We start from the raw sequence: 14,781 nt of genomic DNA on the forward strand, positions 1-14,781 counted from the left end.
GTCAAACGTTTTGCGTGGTGTCAGCATGAGGCTTTAAAGCGTCACTCGTGTCAACACCCGCACGAACTCAAGATTTCCAACGAAGTGCGACTCGCACTGGCGCAAGTGCGGTTTTCTTCGCGCGCTCAGCAGAAGTGAAAACTAGACGAGTTTGGCATATGTCGTGCATGGAAGGAAAACACCGCGATAGACTCAATAAGACACAGAAAGAGAAACAAGACAGGACCAACGCTATAGTCCTGTCTGCCTCTTTTCCTGCGTCTTGTGTTGTTCGCGCTGTTTCTTTGTTTGTTTTTGTCTTTTTCTTTTCTTTTTTTAATCGTGTTCCTGAACATTCTGTTCCGAACATCAATTATTGTTCTGAACAAGCAATGCTTTGTAGCGCGTGCCCACACTTTCTGAGAAACGAAGCAATGACAGCAGGCCCGCTTGTAGACGAGTTTTTTCGTTTCCTCTTTATGCAATCTCATGGAGAAACAAAACGCGAACGGAATCGTCCGTGCACGAACACATGCCCACATAGAGAAAGAGAAGTGAGCTTCGTGTATTTGCATCAGACAAAAATTGCTTGTTTTCTTCTATACGAACACTGGCGTATCACACGAGGAGGTTCGGACGAAGCATATACCTGTATAGTCGCATACCCTTGCGTTCTCGTTTCGATGTTCAATACTATATTGCTTTTTTTTTTCACTTGTTCAATACTACATCGGCAAGTTCGAAAGTTCGATGCTACTGTCGCTTGGGCTGATCGGTACATATGTGTACTATCGAGCTCAGTATGAGCTATAATGCATGACCGCTTTTCCACGCGCTTTCGCGTTGTAGCTCACACTGAGCGTGATAGCACCTAATGTAAGGTACAGTGGCGCGAAATGAGATGTGACGCAGGTATACATGGTGTTAGATATGGAGCTGTTTCCTGCGATTACTTCGAGTTCCCCAAACCACTTCGAAACGCAGCACAGCTAATTGAGGAATGCAGAAGCAGGAAAGCACATTCCAGAGGAGCGCTCAGGCAAACAAGTTGAAGGCCACAAGACAGGTGCAAACCAAGACGGCGGTAATGCGCCGTGACAGCCAGACGTGCCGGGAAGGTCCAAGCGTACCTCTTCATCACCTTTGAAGAAGACAATTGCTACCGCTGAGGGGCCGTAGCACCGGGAGCAGGTGAACCCTCGGACAATGGAGCATGATCGCCCCTTCCCTTCTCCTCGTTAGAAGAAGTGCATTGCCAGTCTGCGAGGCAAGACCGCAGAGAGCCGCCAGGTGTGACACCGCGACACGGGCGCCTACCATTGGCTGAAAATGGCGTCATCTGAGCGGACTCTCCTATTGGTCAAACATGACGTGATTTACAGTGCTCGAAGGGTTTATAAGAAGCGTTCCAGAGAGACCGGAGCATTCCCTGATTCCCTGATTCACCTCTCTCGAACTTATTGCCGCGGCCGCAGCGTCCGAGTTGCTGCCGGCCCGTAATGACAGTACGACTGTTACTTGAGTCTCACCTCCCTGTATATAATGTAGAATAAATACTCCCAAGTTTGGGTTCTTCATCCCGAAGTCCGTCCTCCAACCCCTACAATGGATTGCGAGAGCGAACGTCCAACTGAGTTCATTCTAAGAACCGCGGCGAAGGGCCAGCCAACGGCAAACTGGAATTACGCGCTGTTATGCAACTCTCGTAGATGTACAGGGAAAACACGGGGAATACGGGAGATGGAAATTCAAGACGATGAGCAAAACGAGAACAAGGTGAAAGCAGGAGCCAACGTTTCGACAAGTGGACTTTTCTTCAAGGCGACGTATGCTTAGGTATGCTTCAAGGCGACGTAGATGTAGTTATATAGGATATCGCAGCTAACGTTAGCCAAGTTGTTGAATAAGGAAAAAAAATGAGAAAGAGCAAACTCAGTGCAAGATACGATGGTGTTTGGTTGTCAGAACGCTGACGACCGAACACCAGCGCTCATATGCATCGTGTATGTGTATTCTAAGTCCTCTTTTATTTTCCGCCATTACATCTGTACCGTGGTGTTTTTTTTCTTTTTTTCTTTTTTGATAGAGCTGCACCAAATCTTTAAAATTTTCCTATGATAGATAGCACAATTCTAACCTTTGAGATAAATTACTCGACGCTACTACTTCTACAAGAAATCAAAAGGCTTAATTGAGGAATTAACATATTACACTAAATAATTTTTAATTAATTTGCGGCACGTGTTTCAATTTAAGAATTGTAGCCGGTGAATTCTCAGGACTACGCCAGTTTCGAGATATTAAATTTCTATTTGTCCGATGAAGTACGTTGGCGGTCCAGTTACTTTTGTGCTTCAATGCATAAAAACAGTGTTTTCTTTATAAAAAGAAAGGGGGGGGGGGGGATAACAGAAACAACAGTGCATTTTTTACCGCAGCGGCGCGTATGTCAAAACTGGTGCCGTCCTCAAGGTTCGTTCCAAGTCGATGTGTGTTCGAAACTCACTGGTTAGAATTGGTAGACTGAAATGTGCGCAGTAAAGTAAATAAGTTAAAAAGTTAATTACTGTAATGATAACAATTCAATCGATTTCTCGTTGAAGTAATGGACGCCTCGTCGAGTAATTTAGCTGAAGGGTTATAATTGTGTTGTATGTATCAGGCAATTGTTAAGTATTTCTTGCAGTTAAAAAAAGAAAAACTCCATATATAGTGGCTCCTCAACATCCGATAGCGCCAGACACAGCGCCTATTCTTTCTTCCTTTCATTTCTTTCTTCTTGAGCCCTAAGCGACCGTTCGGGCTTTCCACTTAACCAGTTCAGGCGTCGTGCATGGTTATGTTAGATAGACGTAATTTCCTCTCCTCATCCCTTCTCCTTTTTTTGCCCAGCAACAATAATGTTTGGCGTAGAAATACAATTCCGCGCATGAAGAGGTCGAATTGCCTCATGTTTCTCTCATTGCTTGCAATGGTGACCATGCTCACGGTGCTACACATCTTACCGTTTTCTTATCCTGGAATGAAGTCTGTAAGATTTGCTCGGGATTGGCCTGCAGACAAAATTTGCATCATATGTGCGCAAATGTATTAAACTTTTAATCTTGCAGGGACGCGCCTTGTGAAGCTAACGAACCTCGCATATTTTTGCAATCGCGTCTTGCGCAAACTGCCAGATATGAATATTAAGCATCGCCGCAGCATTCGTATAGCGTGAATATTCTCTGAGCTTCCCATATGGTAAATAGCCTTATGCGGGATTTCGCATACTCTCCGTTCGAGCGCAAACGATACTAATGAAACGTAGGGGGGGGGGGGGGGGAATTAAAAAGAACCGAAATAAAAGAAAAGAGGAATCGCACCATGACTCTCCAGTTTGCGCGGTTTTCGGCTCATTTCGTTTTCGTGGAAGGTTAACCAACCGCGGCGCAACTTTGATTAAGCGGCGCTTCACGTCGCGTTCGCGGTCGTTTTGCGCCGCTAAGCCGCGGTGCACGCTCCTGTCGTTAATCACCTGTGACGATTCTCTGCATCGCCGCGGTAATGGAGGAGCGGTGCATATATATAGCGCGACTGCCGCTCTGGCCATGTCCCGCGGTTTTCGATGACTCTGAAGGTTATAGGCCCTATGGTTGCGTCATAAGTTGCTCGCTTTTCTTCGCCCCCTCTTTCTGTGTGTGCGTGCGTTCCTGTGCTGCAGTGTATAGCTACACAATCTTCGTCGTTGCATCAGTTTATCTTAATCTGACTCCTAGATCTGCACTTGAACGCTCTAAATAAAAAAAAAATATTTCAGCTGCATTAGTAATTCACCCTCCCTACGAAAAAAAAAATGTCACTCTTGCCGTGAGAAGAGGCTTGCTAAGCCAGAAAAGGCTAAAAAAAACGAAAGCCAGGTGGCAGCCCCGTTTTGAAGTTCTCGCGCCAGCTAGCCATGGCGTCATGGAATTCGCCGGCGCCTATCCGGGCCTAATTAGTTTTTCTCTTTGTTTATTATTTAAAGCCAAAGCTTTTCTAACCTCGTCGAGCCGAGTTTCGCTGTCACTTTGGCCTTCATTTGACTGCAGCTGCGCCGTAGCCTTGGCAACGCATCACGCGACTCGCCGCGCCGAGCTCCGTTGCTGCGGCGTGCGCTAGTCGCCGCCGGCTTGGCGCATGCGCTCTCCCCAGCTGGGTCGCCGGCTGACCACGTGACTCGCCGCGCGCCTGTCTAAGAGGAGCGCCGCGCTCGCCTAGTCGGTGCTAGCTTGGCCATAGAGAAAGGCTTGGCCATGAATGTGAGCGAGGCCGGGCCATCTTCTCTGAGCGCTGCGCGGCAGCGGAAGGCTTTGAGCCGTCGTCACCAAGCGGCATCTGACCACCCCGTGGATATCGCCCGGCGAGCTGCTTCACTGGGGAGGGTCCGGAATGCAACAGGCGTCACACCGTCGAGATCAATGTAGCGACCACGTTCGTGCCTTGCCCGTTTGTGATTCGACGCTGCGCATGTTCGCGGCGTCTCTTTGCGTGTCTAGCGCTTGCGCTTTCCCTATGGCACAGCAGGCGTCGCACCGTCGAGCGATGCGTGTCTACCCAAGCCTAATCACAGTCCCGTCTAGCCATCGACCTAGGCACAGCCGTCATACCTGGCTTAACGGTGGCTGTATACCTAAGTATAACAATTACAGCTAAATGAAAGGTGAACCAAGTTAAACCAAGACTTAACCAGGCTAAACCAAGCTTTCGCTTTGCTGATCTCAGCTGATCTAAGCCGCAGCCATTTTTGAAAAGAATAGAATACATCGCATTCTAAAATATCCAAAGATTGAATGTTAGCAAGTTTCAAGAACATTTTACGACCCACTATATGACCCAAATACGAAAAAAAAAATGCTTCGAAATCCGTGACCTCATGCTGACGTGCCAGCACTGGGGTTTTTAGCTCGAAATTCAAAACAAGTAACTTTGACCTTCAGTTCCATCTTCTAATAACCAACATGCTACCACGAAATGAACACAAATTTAGTTTTCAAAGAATATTTTGTCTATCTAAACTGACCCAGTGTTTCTCTTCGTTGAACGGCACCGATGACATCGCCTCGATGCGACAATTTTGTGTACTTCGTCGACGAGACGCGACTACCACTATAGTTAACTATAACTTGACGAACAAGAGTGCCGCCATGATGATAGGTTAAACATGTAATGTGCGATTTTCGTTCGCCCGATATTGCGTGTACTGTGAAACGAAAGAAGAAAAAAATTGGAGGACGTTTAAGCTTCGCCTTTAAGAGGAGAACGCAATAGCATTCAACGATCCCCGAGTGCTTCACACGCTTCCCGGCAACTGCAGCTTACGTAATCGTAATGCTTACCGGGGAAGCGCTGGCGGCGTATACGCTATGCATGAACTTGATTTGGGCGAGCTGGTTCATCTTGAGTAAAAATTGAAGCAGCGCTACAAAGACGAAGACAACAAAGCAAAATACACACGACAGGACGAGCCCTGTGGTGTGTGTCTTCGTCTTCTTCGCGCTTTGCACGAAGGCGAGCTTTGTGGTTCTTTTTTTTTTTGATAGCGTGCAAGGAACCGAGGGGGCCGCGCCGCTCCTACTAAGACAGATCCCAAACGGCAGCTGGAAAACGCTATCGCGTTAAATGAGGTCTGAATTTCCGCGTAACAGAATCATGTTTTCTCGTATATTCAAATCACAATCCGACGCTATCATGTTTGTAGGTTGTGTATAAGTCGTACTTTACGATTTTTCTAACGCATTTTACTTGAGAAGTTCAATTAGTTCAGTAACTTACTGGCGCTACACGGAGGGCCTGCGTGGTTGGGTATTCACGGTTTGAAATGATCATTGCCGAAAAGACGGTCGACGCAGGATTTTCTGCGACACGAGGCCCGTAACGCTATCACGTCAAAAGCAGCTACGGCAATGCGTATTACAACCGTTTCAAGTATCACAGTGCCACGGGCGAGGTGTTGCAACAACGGGAACGACGCATCACGCGCCTATTGCGCCGATCACTTTGGCGCGCCAGCGGCGGCCTCGCGGAAGCTGTCGTAACCATAAAGGTGACGCCATCACCTCCGAGATTAGACCGCGCTCCGCCCGATTGCAGAGGTAGTGTGAACGCCATGAAGCACCATCCTTCTTTAGTCTTTTTTTCTCCTCCTTTTTCCTTGCGTGACGTGAAGGTTCTGGGCCTCGAAACCTTAGGTAAAAGACTTTTTTTTTTTTTATGGGGTTTTTTGTGCCAAAACCACTTTCTGATTATGAGGCACACCGTAGTGGGGGACTCCGGAAATTTTGACCACCTGGGGTTCTTTAACGTGCACCTAAATCTAAGTACACGGGTGTTTTCGCATTTCGCCCCCATCGAAATGCGGCCGCCGTGGCCGGGATTCGATCCCGCGACCTCGTGCTCAGCAGCCTAACACCATAGCCACTGAGCAACCACGGCGGGTAGGTAAAAGACTGGCACGCCTCAGAGCGCTTTTAAATAACTCACCACAAAGCGTTTTTTGCAAACTATTGTTGGTTTAGTTTTCCAGGAGGTGTTTATGTTCTGGTGTGAGCAGGGTATCGCGACGTTTTCGCACTCGCTCAAGCTCGCTCGGTGGTCTGTTAGGCTACTTCTCGATGTCGACAGCTCGTTGAGTTGGCGACTAATCATCTCGACGTCTGAAGCACCAAGGCACAGAAACACGACTCAAAGAAGTAGAATAATCGGACGTGACAACCGCCGCTTCACACGTTAAAAGCAGCGTGTTGTCTTGTCCGTGTATTCTATTTACGTGTGTCGTGTTTCCGTGCCCTGCTGCTCCACACGTTAATGGGCGTTTTATCATAGCGCGGCCCGATGTGTACCAGCATAACAGACCACCGCTGATCGGCGGCAAGTGTATGTGTAATAGCTAGTCTGTCAGCTGGACAAGGCGAGCTATACCACATAAGCTGGAACGTGTGATGCCAGTTGGCATGCTTTCAACGTCCGCATTGATTTTTCTCCTCTTTTTTTCTTCCCTCCCAGGATGAAACTGTGCAAGACGTGCTGAGAAGAGCATCTGACAAGCTGGCTCGGATAGCAGTTCAGCGCCAATGTTGAGACACGGGCCTTTCAGCACCGCCTGCTTCAACTGCTTCACGTTGCGTCAGACCTGTTGTCGCCACCGCGAAGCCGCACCTCGCACGGCAATGGCCAGGCTCGCGTTATGACCAACCTACGTAGCTTTCGTTCACCTCAGTTGCTTTAGTTTCTTTTCTTTCGCTTTCTTTCTTTACAACGTCGCTCTTTCTTTCTTCCTCTCTACAAGGAGGGCCTAAAAAAAGGTTAACGGGAACAAAGCGTTTTTTGTTAGCCTAATTTCCCCGCTTTCATCTTTTTTCCGAAGTCGCGCTCTGCCTTCGTTTCCCGTCTGCTGAGCCGCGCTACGGGTCTCGTCGAAGATGTGGTTCGTCCGGAGGTGCTATGGACGGGTGCCGTCGTCGTCATCATCGCCGTGCGAGTCGCTCGACGATGCTCCTTAGGACGTTCTCCTCCTCAAGATCGAAAACGGGACAAAGGAACAAGACGACGCGGCAATCCGTTCACGAGTGACCCCGACGCTAATCCGGGCGCGCGTGTACTCTGCTGCACGGCTTCGACGCCGCGCCGGTTCCGTTCTTTGTTCACCCGAGGCGCAGGGACGTCGTCCCTGGAGTTGCGGCGTCGGTGGCGTGAGGCATCCGCTTACATCCGCCGTGCCGGCAGGGAAACTCACTGCCCCCGGCCGGTCCCGTACTTCGTGCGTGTGTGTTACGCGCGCGCTGGCCGTGCCATATCTTTTGTGCGTGTGTGCGTGCGTTTTGTGTGCGTGAGAGACCGCGAAGCACCCTTCTGCCGGCGCCATGCTTCGAGTGCGCGTCCTCCGGCTGCACACGTGCAAGGTGGTGCTGGTGACGTCGCTGGTGTGGTTCTGCGTGGCCGCGCTGCTGCTCATGTACTACACCGAGTGCATAGGCTCCGGCTGCCTGGCCAAGTCGAGCTCGACGGCTGAGCGGCTGCCGTCCGCCAGGTCGCTGCAGGCGCCCCGCGGCGAGTTCCGCAGCTGGATGCCCGTCGGTGAGGAGTTCCGCACTTGTCCCGTCGCTCTGGCGTGGGGCATATTGCATGCTGTGAAAGAGTGATGCCGCGTGCTGTGTTGTACAGGGTGTCCCAGCTAGCGTTAGCCATTCTGTTGTAATAATAATAATAACAAAGCTGAAGAAAAAAAAACACACGGTGCAAGATATGGTTATAAGACCTACGGGGTCCAGTCGCCGGACCTGTGACAAATGAACGCCACAAGTTCTGTAATTGTATCCTGCACTGTGCATTTTTTCTTCATTTTTGTTTTATTTTAACGGCTTGGCTAACGGTAACTGGGACACAGTATGCGTGAACGTGGCTTGAATCCGTGGCAAGCGCTTTGTGTTGTCGAACGTCCCTCTCTGTGTGTCTGGTCGTTCTGCCTGCGCCACAACAAAGCAGAAGATGCCTTAATTGCCAGCAAGCAAATTCTGCTACCCTCAGCCCTGGTAAGGGTTAATGGTCAAAATTTATCCATCTTGCTTTGCCGACTCTGCCATATCGCACACGCTCGCTGTATGTAGCATTGCCGTCCATCATCGTCACGGGTTACGTATACAGGCTCAGCCGATTATCCCGCGTGGTAGGGGGCGCGAGCCACGACTGGTCAGAGCGAGTTCGGGTATATCGAATTGCCTGACATATCAACTATATTTAGCACATTGGCCAAGCCTCTTCGTGGTAGCCGGGTTCGACTGCCGCACCATGTAGCTGTCGCACCGTGTTTACATTCGTTCCTGAACGATTCCGACCGAGTTAGGTAAACAAGCAAACCTTGAAACTCTTGAAGGCAGAACAAAGGTTGAAAGGATGAAGTTTCTTTTCTTGCTAATTCACGGTCACTTTAACATTAATACAGCCCAGTACTTTATACAGCTCACCCAGACGAACCATTCAGACATCGCTACAGTATCTACATTCCTGTGCTACTTTCTCATAATGATTGTTTTAAATACAGCTTTTTTCTCCTCGCGTTATTGAAGAGTGGAACCTGTTGGCTGACTCAATCGTGAGAAGTGACTCCCTTGATGTCTGTATTGCACGCGTCGGATCATTCATGCACCACAGCGCGCCTAGACAGTAGCACAAGTACCTCCCTCAACTTGTGTGCTGTGTATTCTTGTTCGTTAATTTAGCTGTTTTCCTTGTCCAGTGCGTTTGTTCGTATATCGTCTCGGATATGGATGTTGAAATTATGCCCATGTATACTTATGTATTTTTTTCCACTCCTGTAATAGCCTGCAAAGGCTGTCAGTATCAATAAATAAATTAATGATTATAGGCCGGGACGAAAGCTCGGCCAAAACCTTTGCCGGCCGACAAAAGCGCCAGAACTCATGTTCCGCTATTCTATTCCCGCGTGTCTTCCTTCCGTGCCTTCGCCGCGTGCTGCGTTTTAACGCGACAGCGTTAAGGAGCTCGTGTCGCAGAAAAGCCGGTGTCGTCGGCGGCGTCGGCGGCGTTGGCCGTGAGCGATAAATCCCAGCAGGCACTTCATGAATAAAAAACAACTTGCAAGATGGGCTGGGTGGGAATCGAACCAGGGTCTCCGGAGTGTGAGACGGAGGCGCTACCACTGAGCCACGAGTTCGATGCTTCAAAGCGGTACAAACGCGCCTCTAGTGAATGCGGTGTTGCCTTAGAAAGGAGCTGTTTCTAAGGCTCAGGCGTGCATCGCTTGCTCAGGCGCACATTTCGTTGCCGCGCCGAACGCCGCGTTGCTCGACGCTCACCGCGTCCGATGCGGGGCGCGTAGTCGCTGCGCAGTAGCCCATTGTCTTACATCCCTTGGCGGGTCGACGGGAACGCTGTCGCGTTCCACTCTTGAAGGCGAAGCTTAAGCGTCCTCCAGTTATTGTACCTTCCGCTGACTTCGCCTTCGGAATTAAATTTGGCGATGTATAGGTCGGCGCAGATCCGAGCGATGTTCGTCGTCAGTGGAGCATGCGTGGGATTTCTCTTCCTTCAGGTTAAATGCTTAGTTGTTGCGCAACATTAATTTCTCCTTCTTCTTTTCGCCAGAGTTCGTTATTGGGTGAACGAAGGTCTGCAGGGGAGACCCATAATGTCGCTCCGCGCAGCCGCCGCACAGACCTGGAACAATCAAATCTGCCTTCTGCCAGGGAAATGTGCGCCATCTTTGTTTCGCCATCGGTTCACGTCTGTTGCAAGCGCCGTGCTGCCTGCACCCACTGCCCCATTGCGAAATAAATGAAACGTGTCCCGAGGTCTACTGCGCTCTCTTGAATATTCTTTTAATCTATATATTTTTAAAATTACGCTACAAGTTATATCTGGACAAAAAAAAAGACATACCGCACTGACTAAGCCTCAAGCATACGGCCGTGAATGGTTTGGTTCACTGTAGCTTAGTCACGTTTTTGGTCCACTAGATTTTGCAAGAGGGCGCTGAAACCATTTCGTCGTCGCCGTTGAGAAAGAGGGATGTTAAGTATGACACTTTAAATGCTGCGAGACGTCGCAGTCCTGGGTGCTGCATTACTACCACCCGGAGTCCTGTGAATGCTTGTCCATGACTGCCGTATATGTTTGGTTTACAAAGTTCCCTTTAGCTGTGGCCAGTTCCGCGTGGGGCAAACGGGGTGGTGTATCAGTCAGAGGCTAATGGAACATAAAAGGTCTTTAACCGGTGGATCGCCTTCTAATCTTTCCCTACATTGCCAAGATTGTAACTGCACGCCAGAGTGGGATGAGTGCACGATATTGTACAGGCACAAGAATGAAGATACGCGTCTTTTGGTAGAGGCATGGCATATCTATAATGGTGGAAGTGCGTGCGTGAGTCAGCCTTCGATTACTTTACATAAAGAAGAGATCAAGTATCTTAACAGCTATCTCTCACGTAGACCGGCACATGTACCTGACTTACACGTGGTGATATCATTCCAGAGCTTGCGCAGATGAGTTTTGTGTCTTTCTTCTTTTCGCCTCAGTGCTCCCTTCAGTTGAAAACGGCGTTCGTGTTGTCCACTTCTCTTGTGTCCGGTCTGCACGCCTCACCTTTTTGCATAATGAATCCTTACCAACTAGCTCAGCTTTCTGTCGTTCTAAATCTATATAATTCCGACCGACTGTTGCCTCAAGATTTACAATTCGATGTATATAGTCGGATAGCCTCTGCTAGAGTCACTGTAGAGTCGTTCACACCGGGCGATCAGGTCGTAGCATAGCACAGCGCGAAGGTCAGGCCTAGCTAGCGCGCCCCTGGTGTTTCGTTCAGATTTACCGGTACAGAAACATGTGTTTTCGACTTCGCACTGCAGAGCGCTTTGATTTGCCGTTGCGCCGGGCCCCTGCACGCGCTAGTGCAGGCATCGTGCAGGCTTTTAGCGGGTTTCATATATCGTATGACACGGGCCACGGCGAAGCCAATCACGTTTATGATATTCCAAGAGCGCTGTAAGTGTTGTTAGGACCCACGGTAGCGTTATCCCACCGCTGTCATACAGTTGTTGCGACTGAATGCCTGAGCGGCCATTACGGTTCCGTGGCTGGGGATGTGCCAGGTGCCGGGCGATCGAGAGATCCGGTGCGATGTCCAAAAGATGGGAAGAGGGTTTATTTACAATTTTACATGGTAATGGTTCACACGTACGAGCACTCGCGCGAGTAGGAGCGCACCCGCTGAACACTCAAGGTCTGCTTCTTAAGGACTTCTTTTATTGCGATAGCAATTTTCGCCGTGATGTTCCGTATAAAGTCCAAGGTCGATTACACCGTCGCCGCGCGTCGTATGCTCAGTGAAAGCCCGCGAGGGAAGCCGGCTATCGTGGTTCAATCCGGCGCGCGCGAAGGAGAAAGCGGAGAGCAAACGCGCCCTCTTCCGTCGCGCGAGAGGCCGTGGGGTAATGGGAGGAAGGAGGGGAGGGGCTGCTTCGACTCTGCCAACAAGTGTGCACTTTGCACGGCCGGGCGCGTTCGCGCGCGCCGTATCTTGAAAGTATAGAGTTTCATACGATAATTACTAGATGGAACTCTGGCGCTAGTGTCTACGGGAGCCGCAGTGGAAGCGGCTGTACCAGCATGGGAATTATGGGAAATACATGGATTTGCCTAAGCTTCGTCGTTCTAGCGTTAAAGGGCCCCTGAAACGGTTCGGACAAATTTTGTAGGCGCGTAGGGTACAGCTTAAGTAGAACATTCGCACCACAATTTAAGTGAAGCGTTACGTATTAATGGAGCTGCAAGCGATTAGAAGTTACCCTCCTCCCTAGCTATGCTTTTCCTCCTCAACTCGCTCGTCGAGCGAGCGGCGCTAAGCTCCGCCTTCACTGGTTCAGCGTCACGATGCGACGTCACATCGCTCACTTCCGGTTGTTTAGGAGCACGCCCCCTCCCGCGCGAGACCTCTCCGCTAGCCGCTTGGCCGTCGACCGAGAGCTATCGAAGCAGCGTGCGTTGCGAGCATTCTGTCGTAGCGCCGAACGTGTCTGGTACTCCGCTAAAAACAGGCAAGCTGGTCATTTCGGCAAATGACTGGAGGCATAAACTCAAGCTGATGAAGGAACTTTAGCGTAGACGTACGTGAGCAGCCTGATCGGTCTGCACGGTCCAGACACTTGCTGGCGCAGCGCTTAACCAGTCAAACAAAGCGCTAATATTGCTCTAACCAAGTGTAAAGCATTTTAAACATTTTTAAATCAATGTGTTGATGATTACACTCCTGCGAAAAATACACACCAGCAGCAAAGAATACACTTCGTTGCTGCTACTGTGTATGGTTGAGCTCTGTGCCACCAGGTGGCTGCACCGTGCAGACCGTTCACATTTGCCCTTCTGCTCATCTCGTGGCTCATCCCGGCACAGTCAAGCGGCCAGACCCTGTCCCCTTGAGCTTGCGTTTGCCCTAATACTGGACTCGCGGTTTGCAGGTCGCTAGGTTTGCAGTCCACAAGGCAACAAAGTCGAATCATAGTGCTCGCGAAAAGACTGAGACCGACTCTGACCGCGGAGCTCTCGTCATTATGGAGTACGTTGTAACACAAGCAGACGACACTTGCTGTGTGCCGGAAGTGCTGAAGTGTACTAAAAAACTATTCTTGTGTATTCTCTTTAAGTTATTTTCTTTTTACAAAAACAAAGTAACTAACATTCCAACTATTATGAGCATCATTTGTTCACCATAAAGTTGGAAAAATTATCGACCACGCGCCCTGGTCAGCCAATCAGATAGCTCGCCCATGTGACGTAATATGGGTTATTTGCATCATATGGGTAGGGGCGGCTTAAAATTCCGCCGAGCAGTGCGCTGCGATCGGCAGCGATGTGTATTTTTAAAACCTCATAATAAATTACACGCTTTACGCAGAGCACTTAGGTGCATCAATTAATGATCAGAAGAACCTACTTTAAAGACTCAGTACATTTGTAGAAAATCGCCAAAATCGTTTCAGGGTCCCTTTAAATGGCCTTTTGACTTTGTAAACTCGTCATTTTCAACAATGTACTCCATAATAAATAATTACATAAACATTATTTAAATTGTCACATGGCACAGGAACTCTAGCACAGAAGCCTGATACTGAAACCATTACGCCACAAGCGCATGCGTCGACGAGCGATGTGAAACGCCCCTTATGAATTTGTCGCGGACATGCCAGTGCCTTGAGACGCTTCGCGCGTTTCGATGTGGCCGCTTCGACAAGCTCAGTCGTTGCAATCAGTAGCGATTGTGCGTGTTTGCAGCATCTTCAGCACTTCGAAGAGTATAGATTGCTCTGAAATTTACGACAATGAAGCATCATAAACAAAGCCACAAGAACTTCTGAATCAACAAGCACGAAGATCAGACAAACCCATGTACTTCCCTTCATTCCCATGATGGGTCAAGGATTGCAGCGCCAGAGTTCCCTCTAGTATATTGTAGGAAACTCTATGCTTGAAAGGGATCTGCAGACGGTTCATACCTTTGTGTGCGCTTTGTTCTCGCTGCTCTTGCGTTGAAGCGATAGGTAGCAGAAAGGTCACTTCGCATTCTGCTGCTGCCACGCTTGCTCACACCAGCATTGTTACGAATGGCCTGCAAGGGTACCGACCTTCAAAATTTTCCCAGCCAGCTGCAGATGCGCAGGTGGCGAACTTCCCAGAAGCGACTGTGGAACCCTTTCCTTCCTGCTGCGGCGACTCGTATTGTAGGGGCGACGATGTGCCGCATTAACACCCCCTCGGCGCCGCTATGACTTAACGCAGTCGGCAGACCAAGTATTGTTAGTGGATTCTCCGTCGCCGTCTCGGTTTCTTTGGAGCAGGGGAACTCCTGGAAGATGTTTTGCGGTGCGGTCTCACGGGCCCCATAAGTGGTCAGTCAATGAACAGACGCGGCGGCCACTGTCTGCGGTGTCAGCTCTGGGATCAAAGAGGCGCCTGCTCGGGGCAGGACCCATGTCTGCGAGAGCCCTCTCACCTCGGTGTGGTCAGTAAAACCTGTGCGGAAGTGAGTGCATAAACCCTTTCCCTCAAAGGCGGGTTGGCTACGATGACTTTGGACGCTCCGTTTGGTCGAACGGCCGTTTTCCCTCACCTTGGGATCTAGGGAGGACAGAGTGTATTTAAGGAGCCGTTGGTGGCTCCTCGGTGTGCATTCCTCTTTCAGTCATGTTAGGCTGATGAACTGTAACATTCTGATGTAGATGCTGTAAATAAATCCCATATTCCTCGTTCTCGATGAGAAGCAGTCCTGCCCTT

General features: G+C 49.6%; 1 protein-coding gene across 4 annotated transcripts in view; it reads left to right on the forward strand.

The window, feature by feature from the left end:
• Pgant5 (polypeptide N-acetylgalactosaminyltransferase 5) overlaps positions 1 to 14,781 on the forward strand; it is a 343,624-nt gene that overhangs the window by 298,860 nt on the left and 29,983 nt on the right. For 3 of the 4 annotated variants that reach the window (XM_065429901.1, XM_065429902.1, XM_065429903.1), the window contains one exon: positions 7,000 to 8,070. In XM_065429901.1, coding sequence (XP_065285973.1) covers positions 7,857 to 8,070 — 214 coding nt within the window. In that variant the 5' untranslated portion in view covers positions 7,000 to 7,856. Of the gene's footprint in view, positions 1 to 6,165; positions 6,186 to 6,999; positions 8,071 to 14,781 lie in introns of those variants that run through there. The other variant, XM_065429904.2, reaches the window with a different exon arrangement.

This window comes from Dermacentor albipictus, chromosome 1, assembly GCF_038994185.2.
Source record: "Dermacentor albipictus isolate Rhodes 1998 colony chromosome 1, USDA_Dalb.pri_finalv2, whole genome shotgun sequence".
NCBI classification, from domain to species: domain Eukaryota; kingdom Metazoa; phylum Arthropoda; class Arachnida; order Ixodida; family Ixodidae; genus Dermacentor; species Dermacentor albipictus.